The following is a 19,046-nucleotide window of genomic DNA, read 5'->3' as shown; positions in this document are numbered from 1 at the left end:
CAATATTGGATGTGATATATATGTATATGTATGTATATAGTCTTTACTTGAATATCATTATGATAATTACCTTAGAAAATAACACTCCTTTTTTTCTTTACTATATGGTATAATCTTAGTCTTCTTGATCCAAACTATATCTAGGAACACATTTTGACTTTCTATAAGCATATGTTTCAGACAAAAACAAATATTTTATTCACTAATAATTTATTTTCTCTTCAAATTGTACTACTAGAATGTTTCCAAAAGTTTTATTATTAGTTATACCAGAGTTTAGTATTTATAAAGGTATGCATTAGACAGACAGTAGATCAATTTAGGGGAAAGATACTGTATTTAAACTGGCACACAATTTTACTGCATGGGTAAGAAAAGTGACTTTTGAGAAATGTCATATTTAATAACATTTCAAATGTAAAGTAATATTTCGCATGTAACACAAATATGGAAATGAACACAAAGTTGGAAAATAAAGCAAATAAGGAAGATAAACAGTAATCAAACTGTCTGACTCACTCTTTCTGGCATATTCGTACAACAATTAGTTCTTATCAGAACCCACATATCTGGGCAAACAGAGGATAATAGGCACACAGATGTATAATCTGGGCTCTTTGTACACAGTTGATAAAAATGTATGGCATCAATTAGATTTCACAAAATGTTAAGAAGGCACCTCCCTTCAGCCCCTCACGTGGGAGCCTGGGAATTTGAAGAGCACATTTGTTTTATTAACTCTTCACACATTGACACCATTTTCTGACAGAATTCCTATATCAGAGAACTCTAAGAAAATCACTGAGTGATAATTCTCACCTCTTGAACCTAAGTACAGGTTTCCCCACTATCCGAAAGTAGAAGGTTCCTGTGAAACCTTTCACAAACCAAAATGCTATAAAGTGAAGAAGCAATTACCTTAGGACACGTCTTGCTAAGGGGAGGCACAAAATAAATGGAGGTAAAGCACAGATGCTCACAGACACCGTTCACAGCTATGAGGGATTGATGCTGAGATGCTGAGATGATGCTGAGTGTGGTTCCAGGGAAGGAGCTTGGCTGTGCCAGCCTTCCAGCTCAGATGCTCCCAACCTCTACAGGGCTGCTGCAAAGCGGGTTGGACGTGATTTTAGCTCTTCACCTTTCTTACTAGAAAAGAAGATCCTCTTAGGATTTCTTTTGGTTAGCGAAAGCTGCTACTAACGTATTTGTAGGTCTTTCGTAAAAGATAGTGGCATAAATAGAATTTATGAAAATCGGGGGCTACCTGTCACAGCTATTTTGCAAAGGACTCACCAAGTGCAATACCTCTGGAATTATGGATTATCAAAGTGAATTCTAACGTTTTCTCCTGAACACCACCAACAAAATATTAGTATATAGGCTTTCTAAAAGTTTCATAGAGACCTCATACTCAGCACTGTCACTGTATATAAGCTTATTTAGTCTGCAAGCCTGCAGAAATATAAATAAAATATCATCATTACTTGCCTATTTCTATCATAAAATAAATTAGGCAAATTGACATGGTATAATATGAGATGAGATACAGGAATATTCCACTGAAGGTATACAAGGTCCTGTAGAGAAAATGGAGGAAATAAATCAAAATAAGAAAGCTTGGAGTCATATTTTGTTTTGTAGGCAAGGGATCCCTGATTATTGATGATTGTTGTAAACTTGTCAATTTGATGACATTCAGATCACGTAGCATCTTGTTAAATGAGAGACAGGCCTCCACTATTGGGCAAAAATGGCAATGCGTTAGAAACAGGTCTATTTAATGACATTGAAAAGCATGTTATTTTGAAAATATAACCTTCAGATATGGAAACCACAAAGCAGATCATTTCACCATGGTCTGGGTCAACAGATGAAAAGATTTATGAACAAGTTACTTCACAGGATGTGACAATGTCATTGGCCAAATTGAGAGCCTGAATATGAGAATTTAAGATAAGTAATGAAAGCTCATAAAATAATAAATGCTTATCAAGCATGATTAACCTCAACTTGAGTCTGATTATTCTAAGTGTGTTTTATTTCACAAGAAGCTTACTAATATGTAAATGTCATGACAAATATTTACCAAATAGTTTTTTGGGTTTTTCAAAAGAAATATGCATTGTTCACTCTGCTTTAAAGTGTTTTTAGTATACTACTTCTATTAAATAATAGTCAGTGAATGTTAAACAAAAATTAACAATAATTTTCATTTATTGATTTATTTCATTTTTCTCAAATATCTGTTTTTATTTGGTTCCTCTGGATTCCAGCACTTAGCTCATAACTATCAGCATTAAAATATCACCCTGGCTATGATGTCCACACCGTATCTTTAACTATAGATTTTCCAAATTCCTATTTATTCTACCTAACTCATATTGGTTGAGTATAAAAATGATTATTAATTGATAACTGGTGCATTTGGGTCCATCTATACCTGATAGGCTATGCTATTCTTTGTTTATACTAACTTCCTAGCCTCTGTAGACATTGATAAGGTCCTACGTAAATGATCTCATTAAACCTATACAATTGCTATTTCGGAGTAAGTATTTTCTCTGCTCTTTAAAAACAGAAAGTAAATGAAGACTAGAAAGGTTAATTAACTTGTTCATATTACCAGAATATGTTCTATTTCCAAAGTTTGTGATATCATATTTAAACTGCCTTTAAATGTAAAAATACCATATTTTAACCTATTTTAAGACCCTTTCCTCTACTTCTAAAATAGGCAAATACTTCTTAAACATTCATATATCTTTTGAAATATTTAGGTACAAGTGGCTACATTTCACCATATTTCTAAATCCGTGTATTGTGAATTATACTTGTCATATTTTTGTAATACTTATTAACTTATATGAACATTATATATTTATATAGTTTGTTCATTCTTGTAATCTTGTTGTAGAGTCTAACCCATTTAAAATATCCATTTAAAGAATCATAATGAATTTTAGTTCATAACAGTCAACCAATATTAATTTATTGAAGTTAATTCTAAACTAAGGAATGTAGCAATAGCTGAATATTTCCAATGTAATACTGCCTGTGACAATGAAAAAAAGAAAAAAAATATATAGACTAGTCTAACATATTCGAATATTATATTCCAATATTTCTGAGAAGCTAGATTAAACGTATCCTTTACTAAAATCCCAGCAAGGTGTCATAAAACCTGTGCCCAGGGCTTAATGCACATAGAGGCTTAAAAGCTTTCCAGAGAAGCCTACATTCACTCTGCTTTTAATTTACCATAATTCTGAAGATAAACTGTTATCATCTGGGAATTGCCTCCCATTGGAAATGGAAGTGTATTAAGTGTTTATGCTATGTGCAAGATGTTTCCAAATAAACAATGTTGTACCTCTACCTAAAATCCCCTCACATTATTTCAAATTGTCTTCTACTCCCTGTTACAAGCACCAGTCTAGGGCCCATTTCTACTGTTCTTTGCATTTAAGTCCTCCCTGTATACCATTCTGTTCAATCTTAGTTATCAAACCCTAAGCCTAATATAGCTGGAGATTATATTATTTTGCAGCATTTTCTTGTAGTTCAATTTGTCACATGAGAAATATTCCAGTAGGGTTTGCCAACAAGCCTGTAACTCAAGGTTTTCCATTTCAAAGATTCAGGTACAAGAAAAATCAGCTCCCTGGCCTGTGATGCTTTGCATGAATTTTTCTCTCAACAGCATCATATTGCTGGGAAATATAGTATAAGAAAACAAATGTGGTTGATGCCACTATCAGAACTCAATTATACAGAAAATAGCTGGATGATTACTCTGAAGCTGTAGCCAAACAAAATCCGTGTTGTGTCATTTGACCCAAGAGTTGTAAATCTTTCCCCTTTTTTATTGCTGTCTACATGGGATTCAATACTTCTCTGCATCCTTCAAAAAGAAAACAGAAGAAAATCACCTTACAAAATAATTTTTTAGTATAATAGGAACATAAATTGACCAACATAAAGGGGAAATAAAGTGTAGCTTTTGCTTTGACTCTGGCAAAAGTGGACCCTGGCAAAATATGTATTTTTTTATTTAAAATATCTTAATAGCTACATTAAAAGAAAAATTATACTCTTATCAGCAGAGTCAATTTTTTAGAATGAAGATATATAATATTTTATGTTTGGATATATAATACTATAGATGTCAATATACACTCACATCTCCATCTCCATCTATCTCTAGACCTGTATCTCTGTATATGTATCATTCATTTTGGAAACTCTGATTTCTAACAATTACTAGATTTTCCAGTCTTATTAAAAATGATTTTTGTCAATGTTTCTAGCAAGAAGTAATTATTTTCAGAAAATCAGTAAGAATCAGCATAATGTCTAGCATTATGGTGAGTGCTTTACAGTTATCTATACAGAAAACCCTTAGTGAGTTAGTATTTATACTGTATTACAGATAAGGACATTAAAGCTCAGAGATGCTAACTAGTAGCTCCAAATCACAGGACTATTATGTGGTGGAGGAATTATTCTAACTCATGTCTTACTCCAAAGTTCATGCTCTTCTATTAGACCAATCTGCTTTTTAAATATACAGTTGACACTTGAACAACATGCGTTTGAATTGTGCGGGTCCACTTATACAGGGATTGTTTTCAGTAAGTACATACTACAATACTACACGATCCGCCGTTGGTTTAATCCATGGATATGGAACCACAGACACATAGGACAGACTGTAAAGTTCTACTCAGATTATTGACTGCAAGTGCGATTGGCACTCGTAAACACTGCACTGTTCAAGGGTCAACTGTATGTTGTATCCTAACACAACTAAAAGGACAAAAGACCTCTGAAATTATTTTGGATAAGTGAGTAATTTTTAATACATGTAAATAAGAAGAGTGAAGTCATCATTGATGGGTCCATGACTGTTTTCTCTGTTTTTTTGAGAATATCTGTCAACATACAAATGTGACTTGCATAATTAATATTATTAGTCTTTTTTCCATGAAATTACTAGAAGAGAACCCAGCGCAATTCTTATGTTACGACTTAGAAAAGGCTATAGTTTTCCCTGATGTGCTCGCCACCTGATTTTGGTATTGTTATACAGAATTCTGACAATTTATTGAGTACTAGGAAACATCCCAAGGAAACTGCCTTCAACTAGACAGTCTCACATTTTCAGTTCATTCTCTTTTATCACTACTAATATTCTACTCAATTAGTTTACTTATTTAGCTTTATTCTGGTTTTAATTATGTGCGTTAGTTTCTAAAAATGGCTATTTTCACATTAACAACTATATATATATATGTTCTTAATAACGGTGTCGCAAATTTGTGGAAAACAAATTTAACAAAAATTAAATTAGTTTAGGGAATTCCCTGGCAGTCCAGTGGTTAGGACTCGGTGCTTTCACTGCAGGGGCCCAGGTTCGATCCCTGTGTAGGGAACTAAGATCCCCCAAGCTGCACGACGTGCCAAAAAAAAAAAAAGGTTAAAGTTGTTTATTTAAATGAGAGTTAAATTTGTTATTGCAAAGAAACTGTATTTGCATGCCTACAAAATAACAGAATATAAACATGAATTAGTGATGCTTGAGACTTCTGGGTTACAACTAAAATCCATTTTTTTTTTTTTTTTTTTTGCCAAAAGCAATGTCATGAAGTTTTCCCTTATGTTTTCTTATAAGAGGTTTACATTTTCAGGTTTATACCTAAGTCTTTAACTATTTTGAGTTGATTCCTGTATATGGTAAAAGATGGGATGTTCAGTTTCATTCTTCTATGTGTGAACACTCAGTTTCCTGGCACCATTTTTTGAAAAGACTATCCTTTGGCAAACATGTATTCTGGAGCCCTTGTCACAGATTAGTTGACTGCATATGTGTGGATTTATTTCTGAGCTCTCTTTTCTGTCCCATTGGTCTACATGCCTGTCTTTATGCCAATATCATACTGTTTTAATGACTATAGTTTTTTAATATATTTTGGAATCAGGAAGTGTGATTCCTCCAGCTTTGCTCTTCTTTTCCAAGATTTTTGCAGTTATTCTGGACCTTTTGTTGTTTCATATGAACTTTAGGAATTGTTTCTATTTCTGTAAAATGCCACTGAGATTTTGATGGAAATAGAATTGAATCAGAGACCCCTTTGGTTAATACTGACATTTTAAGAGTATTCATTCTTCCAATCTATGAGTACAGAATCTCTCTCCATTTATTTGTGTTTTGTTCAATTTCTTTAATCAATTCCTTATAGTTTTCAGTGTACACGTCTTTCACCTCTTTGGTCAAATTTATTCCTAGGTATTTTATTCTTTTTGATGCATTTGTAAGTGGAATTTCTTTCTTAACTGACTCTCAGATATACATTGTTAATGTATAGAAACACAACTGATTTTCATATGTTGATTTTGTACCCTGAAATTTTGCTGAATATGTGTATTAGTTCTAACAGGGTTTTTTTGTGGCATTTTTAGGGTTCTCTCTATATGAGATCATGTCATCTGCAGAGACAATTTTGCTTCTTTGGATTTGCATGCCTTTTATTTCTTACGCTTGCCTAATTGTTACGGCTAGGACTTCCAATATTATGTCAAATAGAAGTATGAGTGTGTATCCTTGTCTTGTTCCTGATCTTAGGCGGAAAGTTTTTTTCAGCTTTTAACCATTGAGTATGGTGTTAGCTGTGGGCTTAAAAATATATGGCCTTAATTATGTTGGCGTAAATTCTTTCCACACCTAGGTTGTTGAGAATTTTTATTGTAAAGGGGTGTTGTCAAAGTATTTTTATCATGAAAAGATGTTTCAAATGTTTTATTTGCATGTACTGGAAGGTCAGGTGATTTCTATCCTGTAGTCTGTCAATGTACAAGTCACATGTACTGATCTCCTTATGTTGAACCATCCTTGAATCCCAGGGATAAATCCCATTTGATCATGGTGTATGTTCTTTTTAATGTGCCACTGGATTCAGTTCATTAATATCTTGTTGAGAAATTTTGTACTTATGTTCATCAGGGATACTGACCTATAATTTTCTCAAAAGCACAAGTAGCAAAAGCAAAAATAGCCAAGTTAGAATGTATCAAATTTAAAAGCTTCTGCACAGCAAAAGAAACAATCAGCAGAGTGAAAATAAACTACCTATGGAATGGGAGAAAATATGTTCATCCTTTATATCTGATAAGCATTTAATTTTCAAAAAAAAAAAGCAACTCCAATAACTCAATAGCAAAAAATAACCCAACTTAAAAACGGGCAAAGGATGAACAGACATTTCCCCAAAGCCATACAAATGGCCAATGGACATATGAAAATTTTTTCTGTATCACTAATCATCAGGGATACAAATCAAAACCACAATGAGATATTATCTTCATACCGGTTAGAACAGCTATTATCAAAATAACAAAAGATAAAAGTATTGGCAAGGATATGGAGAAACTGGAACTTTTGCACATTGTCTGTGGGCATGTAAAATGGTGTAGCCACTATGGAAAACATTATGGAGGCTAAAAATAGAACTACCATATAATATAGCAATCTCATTTGTGGGTGTATTTCCAAAAGAATTGGAACCAGGATCAAAGAGATAGCTGCACTCACATGTTAATTGCAGCATTACTCACAACAGCCAAGATATGGACACAACCCAAATATCTATTAACAAATCAACGGAAAAAGAAAATTTTGTATATTCATACAATATAATATTATTCAGTCTTACAAAGAAGGAACAACATGGATGGACCTGGAAGATGTTATGCTCATTGAAACAAGTGAGTCAGAGAAGGAGAAATATTGTGTAATTATACTTATATGAGGTATCTAAAAGAGTCAAAATCATAAAAGTAGAAAATACAAGGTGATTGTCAGGGGAAGGGGAGAAGGGAGACATGAAGAGTTGTTCAATGGGTATAAAGTTGTAGTTATATAAGATAAACAAATTTTAGAGCTCTGCTGTGCAACTCTGTCCTGTAGTTAACAATACAATATTGTACACTTAAAACTTGAGGAGGGTTAAGCCGGTATCCTTATGTTAAGAGGGTAGGCCTTATGTCAAGTACCTTTTCGAAATTCATTAATTAATTACAAAACTAAAATCTGTTAGTTTTCACTCTTTATCCTTCAAAATGTCACATGATTTGAATGCATAACTAATACCTATACATATTTCACTTCCAGAGTTAGAAAACAAAAGTCTCCAAATCTTTCATTTGTACTGTTTATCATAAGATGGCTTTGAAAGTTCTATTAACTATAGATGTAGTAAGGCCTGCAATGCTATGTCTTTTAAAATTAATATTTCTGATTTTAACAGCATATTGCTAACAAAATCTCTTTCGGACTTTCCTGGTGGCTCAGTGGTTAAGAATCTGCCGGCCAGTGCAGGGGACACGGGTTCAAGCCCTGGTCTGGGAAGATCCCACATGCCACGGAGCAACTAAGCCCATGCTCCACAACTACTGAACCTGTGCTCTAGAGCCCGGGAGCCACAACTACTGAGCCTGCGGGCCTAGCGCCCGTGCTCCACAACAAGAGAAGCCACTGCAAGGAGAAGCCCTCGCACCGCAACGAAGAGTAGCCCCCACTCGCTGCAACTAGAGAAAGCCCACGCACTGCAGCTAAGACCCAACACAGACATAAGTAAATAAATAAATAAATATTTAAAATGCATTATTTTGACCTGTCAGAGTTTAAGGTGATAAGTAAAATAAACTGAAAACATGATTTCATAAACAGCTTATGATTAAACTAACACATTTATATGACAAAATTATATGAAATCTTCCAGTAAAGTGTTTCTCAGATAATACATGCTAGTAGATAGTGATCCATTGATTAAAGAAGCTATAGCTAGGTGTTTCAATTTTGTAATAGAGAAATATGTTGAAAACTACATGACCAATATTAAATAAAAATGAAAATACAGAGTTGAAAGCAAAATCTGTCTCATCAGCACCATCATAAAGGACAAGGAAACTAAAGTTTTCAATTACTTGTCACCCAAAATTAATTTTTAACAGGAAATGAATTGCAAATTGGGGTAAAGAAACTATGGTGGTCCTTATCTAGTCATTAAATCCAGTTTTCTTTTCTCTTTTTTCACCTTAAGAATTTTATATTTAAGTATTTGCTTATAATGATGGTTGTCCTAGCCAGACGAAACATAGATACAGATATACCAGTAGTCAGGGCCTGGGTAAGACCCAACTTCCTCATTGGATCCACTCATATCTACATGCACTCACCAACTGAAAGAGGAATAAGAAGATTCCTGGGACAATGTTTTAACCTCGTCCAAAAACTGGGCTCAGAGAATTGCATATGTAAATGGTCCTCAAAATATAAGGATCCCTGCAAAAACTTAGACTGATAGGCGGTACAGACAGATGCAAGACTTTGGGACGAGGAAAATAGCCATTCCAAGTACATCCAGACCCAATCCCAAAACAGCCATCCGTGGCACATGTGCACCAGGGGAAGAAAATGTCTGAGTGTTTGCCTATAGAGAGCTCACTTGATAAATGCTACAAGAGTACTTTGAGTTCTAAACAATTCAGCTGTAACCAAAATTCCATCTTTAGCATCCCAGGCCACCATATCCCTTTCACTAAGTACTAATTTTTAAAAAGGACAGTACATTTTTGTTAAAACTTCATGAAACAACGAGGAGACAGGTACAGCAATGACAAAGGATTTCTAGCTATAAAAGGAGAATAGCCCATGGGGTGGTGTTGGTGCCGGGGCAGCGGGTGTCTCAAGGTGGCTTACTCCTCTGACTACTGCAAAAAAGGGCTGATGTACAGCCACTGGGCCAGGACTACAATGCAACTTCAGAAAAAGAATGATTGATGTATTAAAACTACAGAATGCTCCTTGGCTATACTGTAGGACCTTGAATTCCAAATCATTTGGGAGAAGGAGTTTGCAAAGGATTTAATTTCCTATATGAGCAAATGGGAGGACAGGACCCAACGTATCTTATGTACACTTGCCAAAGAAACAAAATCATTTTAGTTGTTGTATTGAAAGTTTCACAATCTTGTATTTAATCCTTAAGTCTCCTTTTAATATTTCAAGAAGTCCTGCCTTCCTATACATGAAAACTGCTTTTGTTTGCTTGTTTTTTCTTTTTATGCATTGCTCTTTTCACAGTGTTTTCTGATGCCTTTGTTTTTGAAAAAACTTACTTGTAAAGTTGAGTATGATGTGTGTGTGTGTGTGTGTGTGTGTGTGTGTGTGTGTGTGTGTGTATTCAATACTTACGGGTCTTTCTAGCAGAATCTTCCACAAAAAGAGAAGAAATGTCTTCATCCACTCCTGCTTCATTTTTCGCGATACAAGTGTATGCCCCTGTATCTTCATATCGCACATTGCTAATATGAACCTCGCTGCCATTTGCTGAAAACAGAAGGCAAATGCAACCTGTAAACTACAATTTCAGTTTTGGTATAGTGATTTCTGATTACACAGTCAAACAGTTCTCTTAGCTTATCCTAATTAAACTGTTTCCCTTCATACTTCCATGCTTTGGAGACATGCCAAATTATTCCAAATGCATTCAAGTGTTTCATAAATTGTGCTGTCACTCTATTACAGAAATCCCAATACTCTGTATCAAATGCACACACACCGTATTTTATATTCATTTCCTACCTTGCATAAGAAGTGTTACATATTGAAAACTATAATTCCATTTCTATATTTTTAATATTCATAATCCATGTTGTCCTCAGTTTTTACAACAGTTTTAATTAATACCAATATGGTTCATTTACAGGAAAATACTTGTGAAAAGACATGTCATAAAGGAATTAAGTGAGCTACATCATGCAAGTATAATACAATGCCATTCAGCAAGCATATTCTTGAGTCTGAATTATATATCCGGAATTATTAGGTATAAGGGACAGAAAAAAAAAAACACATGATTTTTTGGGTAAGATTTGTTTGCAAGAAATATACCTAAAGTAAGCGGTATTATGATATGTAAATTGATATAGTCAGTGTATAACCAAAGGGTTAAGGGAATGATTAATCCAATTTTTAAGTTTTGGTAAAATAATATTTGCAGCTAATCTCTGAATGAGTTGCATTCCCCGAAGTGGAAACCAGGGTATAATTAATCATTTACTGTATGTTGGCAATATAGGAGGTGCTTTTACATATATTATTCCTTAATTGTCCCAGATAATAGCTAATTATCAAATGAGGAATCTGAGACTCATGGAATGATCTTATGCAGGTCACTCCCCTCAAAGGTAAGGGCTGGACTTCTGTTCTATCAGACCCCGAGGTTCAGTGTTTTAGTGCTCATTTGTTTAGGTTTGCATCTGTTCTTTTACTTTCTTTTCTTTCTTTCTGTATGTCTCTGTGTGCATGTTTGTGGTGTGTTCCATGTTATCCAACCACAAGGACACCATGAACTATGCGCAGTAGAAAGGGGCACGACTCTGTGACAGAGAGGAGACTAAATAATCAGAGCCGCTGTTTGGGGGAGGAAGGTAGAAAACCAAGGGGAAAAGCGCTTAAATGTCATCCCTAGGAGGATATGGAGAGGCAGTGAGTGTTTGGGGAAGGCTAGTCACTGAAATCACCGGAACCTCTTTCTCGATTTACAGATATCACTGCACTCCTCCATTCCCCCCATCCTTTGTTGAGAATCACTTCCCCAAAACAGCTGGCAGGTTTTTATTGGCAGGGCCGCTGAAAAAGGCCAGTTGGCTTTGTGGGTTACACAATTTGTGGGCCAACTTCTCACCTCTGCCATAGCAGCATGACAGCAGCCACAGACACTATTTTTTTTAAATGAATGTGGCTGTTCTAAAAACAAGCAAAACAATTGCTTTATTTACAAAAATAGGCAGCTTTCCAGATTTGGTCTGTGGTCCTTCATTTGCAGACCCCTGCTCTAAAAGATGAGAAGAAAACAATGTACTTAAGCCCAGATCAGCTTCTTGTTTTATGTGAAACATGACCCTCTCCAAAGACCACATACTTAAGGTAAATTCTCTAGAACTTTTTTGAAACTTCAATTTATTCCCTCTTCAAATTCTCTCTTCTCAATATTCTTATATGTTCTTCTAACCCTATGTGTCCCACTATCTTTCCCTCCTTTCCTACACAATCTAGCATATCTAGATGTTTTCTACTCTATGACTAGAACTACCAATTTCCGGGTCCATTTATCATCCTGACACATCTGCTTTCAGAACTAGAAAACATTCCCTGCACTTAAGTTTTTGATTAAAGTACTAGACTATTACATAAGCAAATTTACAAATTTTCAAATTCACGATCTCCAATTTTCAAGTAACAGGATGCTACTTGACCTTTAAAGTTAGTTGCATTTCATACCCTACTCCACTTTTATTTCAGATCTTTAGTCTTTGTTTGATGTTTCCCGGCATAATAATAACTTCTCACTCTAAGCAGGTTGTCTTGTTCTTTAAATCATGAAATACATAGAAGTGATTAAAAAGTAAACCCAAATCATTTCACAACATACGTGTAAAGTATCGTCGCCTTGTATACCTTAAGCTTACACAATTTTATATACCAACTGAATTTCAATAAAAGCTGGAAAAGAAAGAAATTAATCCCCAAACCTCCTGTTTCCATTTACATCTTCATTTTTATTTAATTATCAAAGGAAATTTTCTGTTTCTTTCCAAGGCCAACCTCCCCTCCCTTTTTGTTTTGTATTTGTCCCTCCTTCCCCTGTTACATTATTCATACATCTTTCTCTTTACCAATATCCTTTTAAACCAACAAATTGTCCAAGAAGTAAGAAATACCTTCATCAGTCCTAAACCTTCCCACCAGCAGCTACTACTGTTATTTTTTACACTTTCAAAATTTGGAAAGAGGTTTTTATACTTCTTCCCTCCTTTTCATTTCTAAGCCCACTGAGGACTGATTTTCTAAATGTCACAAGGACAAACTAATCACTAACCCATGAATATATTTTAATGATCTTCCTTGACCTTTCTATGCCCCCAGCATTGTTGAACTTGTTCCCATCTCTGGCTTTCTTTTCTTTCATTCTGTAATCACCTTGTTCTCCTGCCTCTTTGCTAATTATTAGTCCCTTCAGATATTTATCTTGATTTGCCCGCCAAAATATTTCTGCCTTGTTGAATTTTACTTCTCATAACCATATCATCCCATCTATTGCCATAGTTATCAGTTAGTGCCTAGACTTGGACCTCACATATCAATGCTAAATAAGCATTTGATGAATAAATGGATAATTAAATAACTATGTAATTTGGTAATATGTGATCATATACAAAGCCACATGGAATTTCACAGTCCTGTGCACCCAGATTTATCTCTTAGGTTCTGCTTCCTACTTACATTTTATTACTTGTCATAGTCTCTCAAAAATTAACTTATTTTCTCTTATTTTAAAAAATGATAATAGCTATTTTACAAATGCCCCAATCTTTCAAATGTTGAGTCTAGAGTGTAACCAACTCCCCAAATTTGCCTTCCTGTATATTTCTAAAACAAAAACAAAATAAGTTCATATAATATGGTTTGTTGCTATCAAATAGGTAAGAGATGACAAAATCAGAAGCTAATTAGACTTTCATTCAATTTAACTTCAGTTTATCAGATCAATCCTCAGATTATAGACACCATGATGCAATCAGTAGACATAAACATGTAAATTTGTTGGACCTACTTACATTAACATAGAGATTGCTAGGATTCAGCTTTGAAAGGTCAAAAATACTTTCACATGTCATTTTTCATTTGCAAAAATAAATAAGTAAATGATTTAAAAGATTTATTTTAAGATGTATACCGATAAAGTGTATTCACTCTCTAAGCTGAATAATAAGAGCAGTCTATTCTTACAGAAATAATTTTAAAAATGAAAATATATTCATTTCTAAAGTATGAATTGAATTAATTTAAAAGCATGGAACAAGGAATGTAATGCCATGCAACAGATACTCCAGTAAAATGACTGTCCCTGGGCCACTCCTGACAATGGAAATAAGATTTTTACATTTTTTTGCTTACTAGTATAATCAACATATATGAAACTGCTTTTGCATTATTTAGATTATTTGACATTAGAAAGATTGACTGGTTTGCTTTTCACATACCACTCATTTGTGATTATTATAATCTGTAAAATAATTGATTAATGTCTGCACATTAGACTATTAGAACATATAGAATATTTTATATATTAGAATGTAAGAACTTCATAACTGTAAAACTATATAAATGTGGAACATATTTAGTAGCATTTTGAATTTTTTCTCTTTTCATTTCATGATGCAAAACATTTCCTAAAGAATTTCTTATTTTTGACACTCTCTGTAATATATATTTTAATATATGATTTAAGCACTTAAAATTGTCTCTTCAGAAATGTATTCAATGAAGAGATCCAATTATTCTGTTCCCCATATCTGCTATAATTCAGACGATAAGATTTTAAAAGAAAAAATTTAATATTTTACTTATGACAGAAATAATGACATAGCTAATCATTATGACAAGACTATTATTTAAAACATTAAAAATATTAAAGGACTCTATTTCAAATATTATGTCTTAGGTACAACCGTATCTTTTTCCATATTCATGATATTCTTTTGCCACCAAGACTTATTTGCTCTTTCTCATAATAATGTAAAATGTGTTATAAATTTTAGAATAAAATTTTTACATTGTCATTTAAGAGGAAAAATGCAAGTAAAAAGCACCTTGAAGTGTGAGTTGCTTGGACAGCTTTGGTGTAATATCAATTCCATTCTTCAGCCATCCAAGCTGAGGATTTGGTATGCCCTCAGCATGGCACCTGAGACTTGCAGTTACCCCAGGTTCTCTGGCCTGACTCTCTGGATACACCCGGATTACAGGAGGGACTAAAAGAAGAAATGGAAAAGAAAGTGAATGAGTGATCTGTATTTGCCATTTGATTTTCCAAAACAAAGAAAAGTTGCAATACGAGAAAATTACAATTATATTATTTTAATGATGATAATTTAATGAATGATATTTCTACAGGTCTTAGTTTGCAAATAATAGCATCCACTAAAACGTACCAGTGTCCCCTGGATAAAAGCTATTCTGCGACTGCACCAGGGAAAATATAAGCTGAGCCTGGGATATCTTGATTCAATAACTAAAGAAGTCCTTAAGGAATGACAGAAACATATCAAAAACTACAAAGCCAGTTTAAAAAGGCTCTCATTCACCAAATCTGAAATAATTTGAGCATTGAGATAATTATCAATTATAAAGGAGTATAAAGAATCAAACAAGACTCGATGAATTCAGTAACATAAATAAATGAACAAATATATAAATGGGAGAGAAGAAAAAAACTTTTCCTTACTATAGCATCTTTTAGAAATGAAGATAAAAATTCCACTTACAATATATCCAAAAATAAAATATTTAGGAATAATTTCACCAAGAAGGTGAGAGACTTTTACTTTGAACACTACAAAACATGTTGAAAGAATTTAAATAAAACCTAAATCAACAGAAAGACACCATGTGTTTATGAACTGAATAATTAATTGGTGAGATAATAAGATTTGGTAAGATGACACACAATACTGCAACATTGATTTATAGATACAATGTAATCACTATCAAAATTCCTAACTGCATTTTTTTTGCAGAAATCAAAGAGCTAGTCCTCAGAGTCATATGGAATTACAAGGGGCTCCAAAGAGCCGAAACAATCCTGAAAATGAAGAACGAAACTGGAGTTCTCATATCTCCTGATTCCCAATCATATTACAAAGGTAAAGTAATCAAAACAATGTGGTACTGGCAATAAGATAAAAATATACTTCTATGGAATTAGAATAAGGAGCACAGAGATAAACTCATACATCTATGGTCAATTGATTTTTGACAAGGATGCCAGGAAATAGTGTAAATACAACTGACGAAACAGGAAAAAATTGCAGATGATATCTGATATGAGTCTGGTATCCAGAACATACAATGAACTCTTACAACTCAGCAACTAAAAGACAAATAGCCCCCTTCTACACAGCAAAGGACACCAACAAAAAGTGAAAAGGCAACTTACAGAATGGGAGAAAATATCTGTAAACCACTATCTGATAAGGAGTTAATATCCAAAAGGTACCAAAAAGTCATACATCTTAATAGAAAAAGAATTTAAAAATGGACAAAGGACCAAAATAGACATTTTCCCAAAGATATACAAGAGCGAACAGGTTCCTGACAAGATGCTCCATGCCACTGATCAACAGGGAAATGCAAATCAAAACCACAATGAGTTATCACGTTATATCTGTTAGGATGTGTCTTATCAAAAAGATTAGAGATAACAAATGCTGGTGAGGATGTGGAAAAAAAGGAACCCTTGTACACTGTCGATAGGAATGTAAACAGGTGCGGCCACTATGGAGAACAGTATGGAGGTTCCTCAATAAATTAAAAATAGATCTATTTCCAAGTCAATAAATTTCCCCTTTCTGCTTAAGCCTTAACTAATATGGATTCCTTCTGAACTTTAGCCTCAATATTCTCACCAGGAAAACTGAGATTTGATTTATGTCTCTTCTGGAATATGCATCAGTTACTCTGGTGATAACATCAGTAGCAGTACCTTTAGAATGAAAACTATAATATATTCATAGATGTTATGGAATGTGTTGAATGCTTTGTAGTCATGTTGATTTGAAGATGAGTCACAGAGAGGTTAATGGCATCCCCAAGTCACAAAGCTTATTAGAGTCCAGAGTTGAGGTTAAAATCAAGGGAGGTCTGACTCCTGGGCCAATGCTCTCTACATTTCAGTTTGCCCTTAACCAGTCTGGCTGATTGTGGTCTGTAACAGCCACTGAATTTAGCCATAAGAAAGAAAATCTGATGGGTATTAAAAATAAGTGTGTTCCAAATTTGACTTGTCAGGAATTCCTGTGGTAAAAAAATTATATACATATATATACATATATATATATATATATATATATATATAATTCATAGTATACATATGTATATACTATGAATTATATATATTGATATAATATGATTTATATAATTCATATATATATAATTATATTCATATAATATGAATTATATATATGATTCATATTCCTATATATATATACACACACACATATATATACACACACATACATAAATACACATATATACCTTATGATCCAGTGATCCCACTTCAGGGTATATATCCAAAGGAAACAAATTATCATCTCAAAGAGACAGCTATATGTATGAACACCTTCCTTCTGTTTATAGTAACATTATTCACAGTAGCCAAAATATGGAAATAACCTACATAAGTTTCCTTCAGTTGATAAGAGAAAAGAAACTATTTTATATATATATATATATATATGAATATTAGTTAGCCTTAAAAAAAAGGAAACCTTGTCATTTGCAACAACATGGATAAACCTGGAGGCCATTATCCTAAGTGAAATCAGCCAGACAACACAAAAAAAATACTCCATGGTATAACTTATATGGGGAATTAAAACAAAAAGTTGACTTCATAGAAGCAGAGGGTAGAAAAGTGTTGGGTAGAAAAGTGTTTGCAAGGGGCAGGGAGGTGAAGGGAATAAGGAGAGGTTGGGAAAAAGGTACAAATTGTCAGTTATAGGATGAATAAGGTCTGAGGATTTAACGAATAACATGGTGACTATCATTTATAACACTGTAGGGTATAACTGAAACTTGCTAGGAGAATAGAACTTAAATGTTTTCACACAGGAAAAAAAAAAAAGGCTAAAAAACCCCCTTACGATCCAATTCAAATGTGGGCTAAGGACTTGAATAGACATGTCTCCATAAAGAAGGCATGCAAATAGCCAATAAGCACATGAAAAGATATCAAAATTCACTAGTCATCACTGGAAAGGCAAATTAAAATCACAATGTGATACCACTCATATCCACTAGGATGCTATTAAACAACAAAACAAAAGGCAGAAATTGGAATCCTTGCACATCTGTGGTAGGACTATAAAATGATGTAGCCACTGTGGAAGACATTGGTGGTTCCTCAAACTGTTACACATGGAATCACCATGTGATCAAGCAATTCCAAGCCTAGGTTTGTATACATAATTGAAACAGGTTTTCCATAACAAACATGTATCTGAATGTTTATGATAACCAAAAGGTGGACATTACAAAAACAACTATCAACTGATAAACAGAAAAATAAAATGTGGTTTATCCTTACGATAAAATATTATTTGGCAATAAAAAGAAAGAAGTACTGATATATGCTACAATATAATATGCTCAGATATTACCCTAAGTGAAAGAAGTGTGACACATAAGGCAACGTATTGTATGAGCCCATTTATATTACATTTACATGAAACATCCAGAATGGGTAAATCCACCAGGATACAAAGCGGATTAGTGGTTCTCAGGGGCTGAGGGGAAGGAGAAATGTGAAATGACTGCTTGATGGCTATGAGGTGTATTCTGGGGTTGATGAAAATATTTGGGGAGTAGATAGTGAGATGGTTGCATAACATTTTAAATGTCCTATAAACTACAGAACTGTACACTTTAAAATTGTTCAATGTTATGTGAATTTTACCTCGATAAAAAAGAAAGACAAAGAAAGGCTGAAGGAAGTTTCTAGCTTAAAAGATACTAAACAGGAATATTAACTGAATGCAATGTGGAATCCAGAATGGATTCTGGACAAGGAAAAATTAGTTATAAAGCTATTATTGGGAAGGTTGTCAACAAGTCAATATGGACTGTAAACTAGATGAGATTCTATCAGTGTTATGCTTACTGATTTGATAATTATATTTTGATTGGATAAAAAACTTTCTTTAAAAAACACACATGCTGGGCTTCCCTGGTGGCGCAGTGGTTGAGAGTCCACCTGCCGATGCAGGGGACATGGGCTCGTGCCCCGGGCCGGGAAGATCCCACATGCCGCGGAGCGGCTAGGCCCATGAACCATGGCCTCTGAGCCTGTGTGTCCGGAGCCTGTGCTCCGCAACTGGAGAGGCCACAACAGTGAGAGAGGCCCGCGTACCGCAAAAAAAAA

General features: G+C 34.1%; 1 protein-coding gene across 3 annotated transcripts in view; it reads right to left on the bottom strand.

Moving 5' to 3' along the window:
• The window catches only part of FSTL5 (follistatin like 5), a 649,684-nt gene that overhangs the window by 110,038 nt on the left and 520,600 nt on the right, over positions 1-19,046 (bottom strand). For all 3 annotated transcript variants that reach the window (XM_024736115.1, XM_024736116.1, XM_024736117.1), the window contains exons 8-9: positions 14,719-14,880; positions 10,256-10,390 (exon numbers count right to left, since the gene is read on the bottom strand). In XM_024736115.1, the coding sequence (XP_024591883.1) occupies positions 10,256-10,390; positions 14,719-14,880 (297 nt within the window). The remainder of the gene's footprint in view (positions 1-10,255; positions 10,391-14,718; positions 14,881-19,046) is intronic.

The sequence above is a fragment of the Neophocaena asiaeorientalis genome, unplaced genomic scaffold, assembly GCF_003031525.2.
Source record: "Neophocaena asiaeorientalis asiaeorientalis breed wild unplaced genomic scaffold, Neophocaena_asiaeorientalis_V1.1 scaffold7, whole genome shotgun sequence".
In the NCBI taxonomy this organism is placed as follows: Eukaryota; Metazoa; Chordata; class Mammalia; order Artiodactyla; family Phocoenidae; genus Neophocaena; species Neophocaena asiaeorientalis.
Note: the sequence above shows the minus strand (reverse complement) of the source record. Positions and strands in the feature narration are given on the sequence as shown.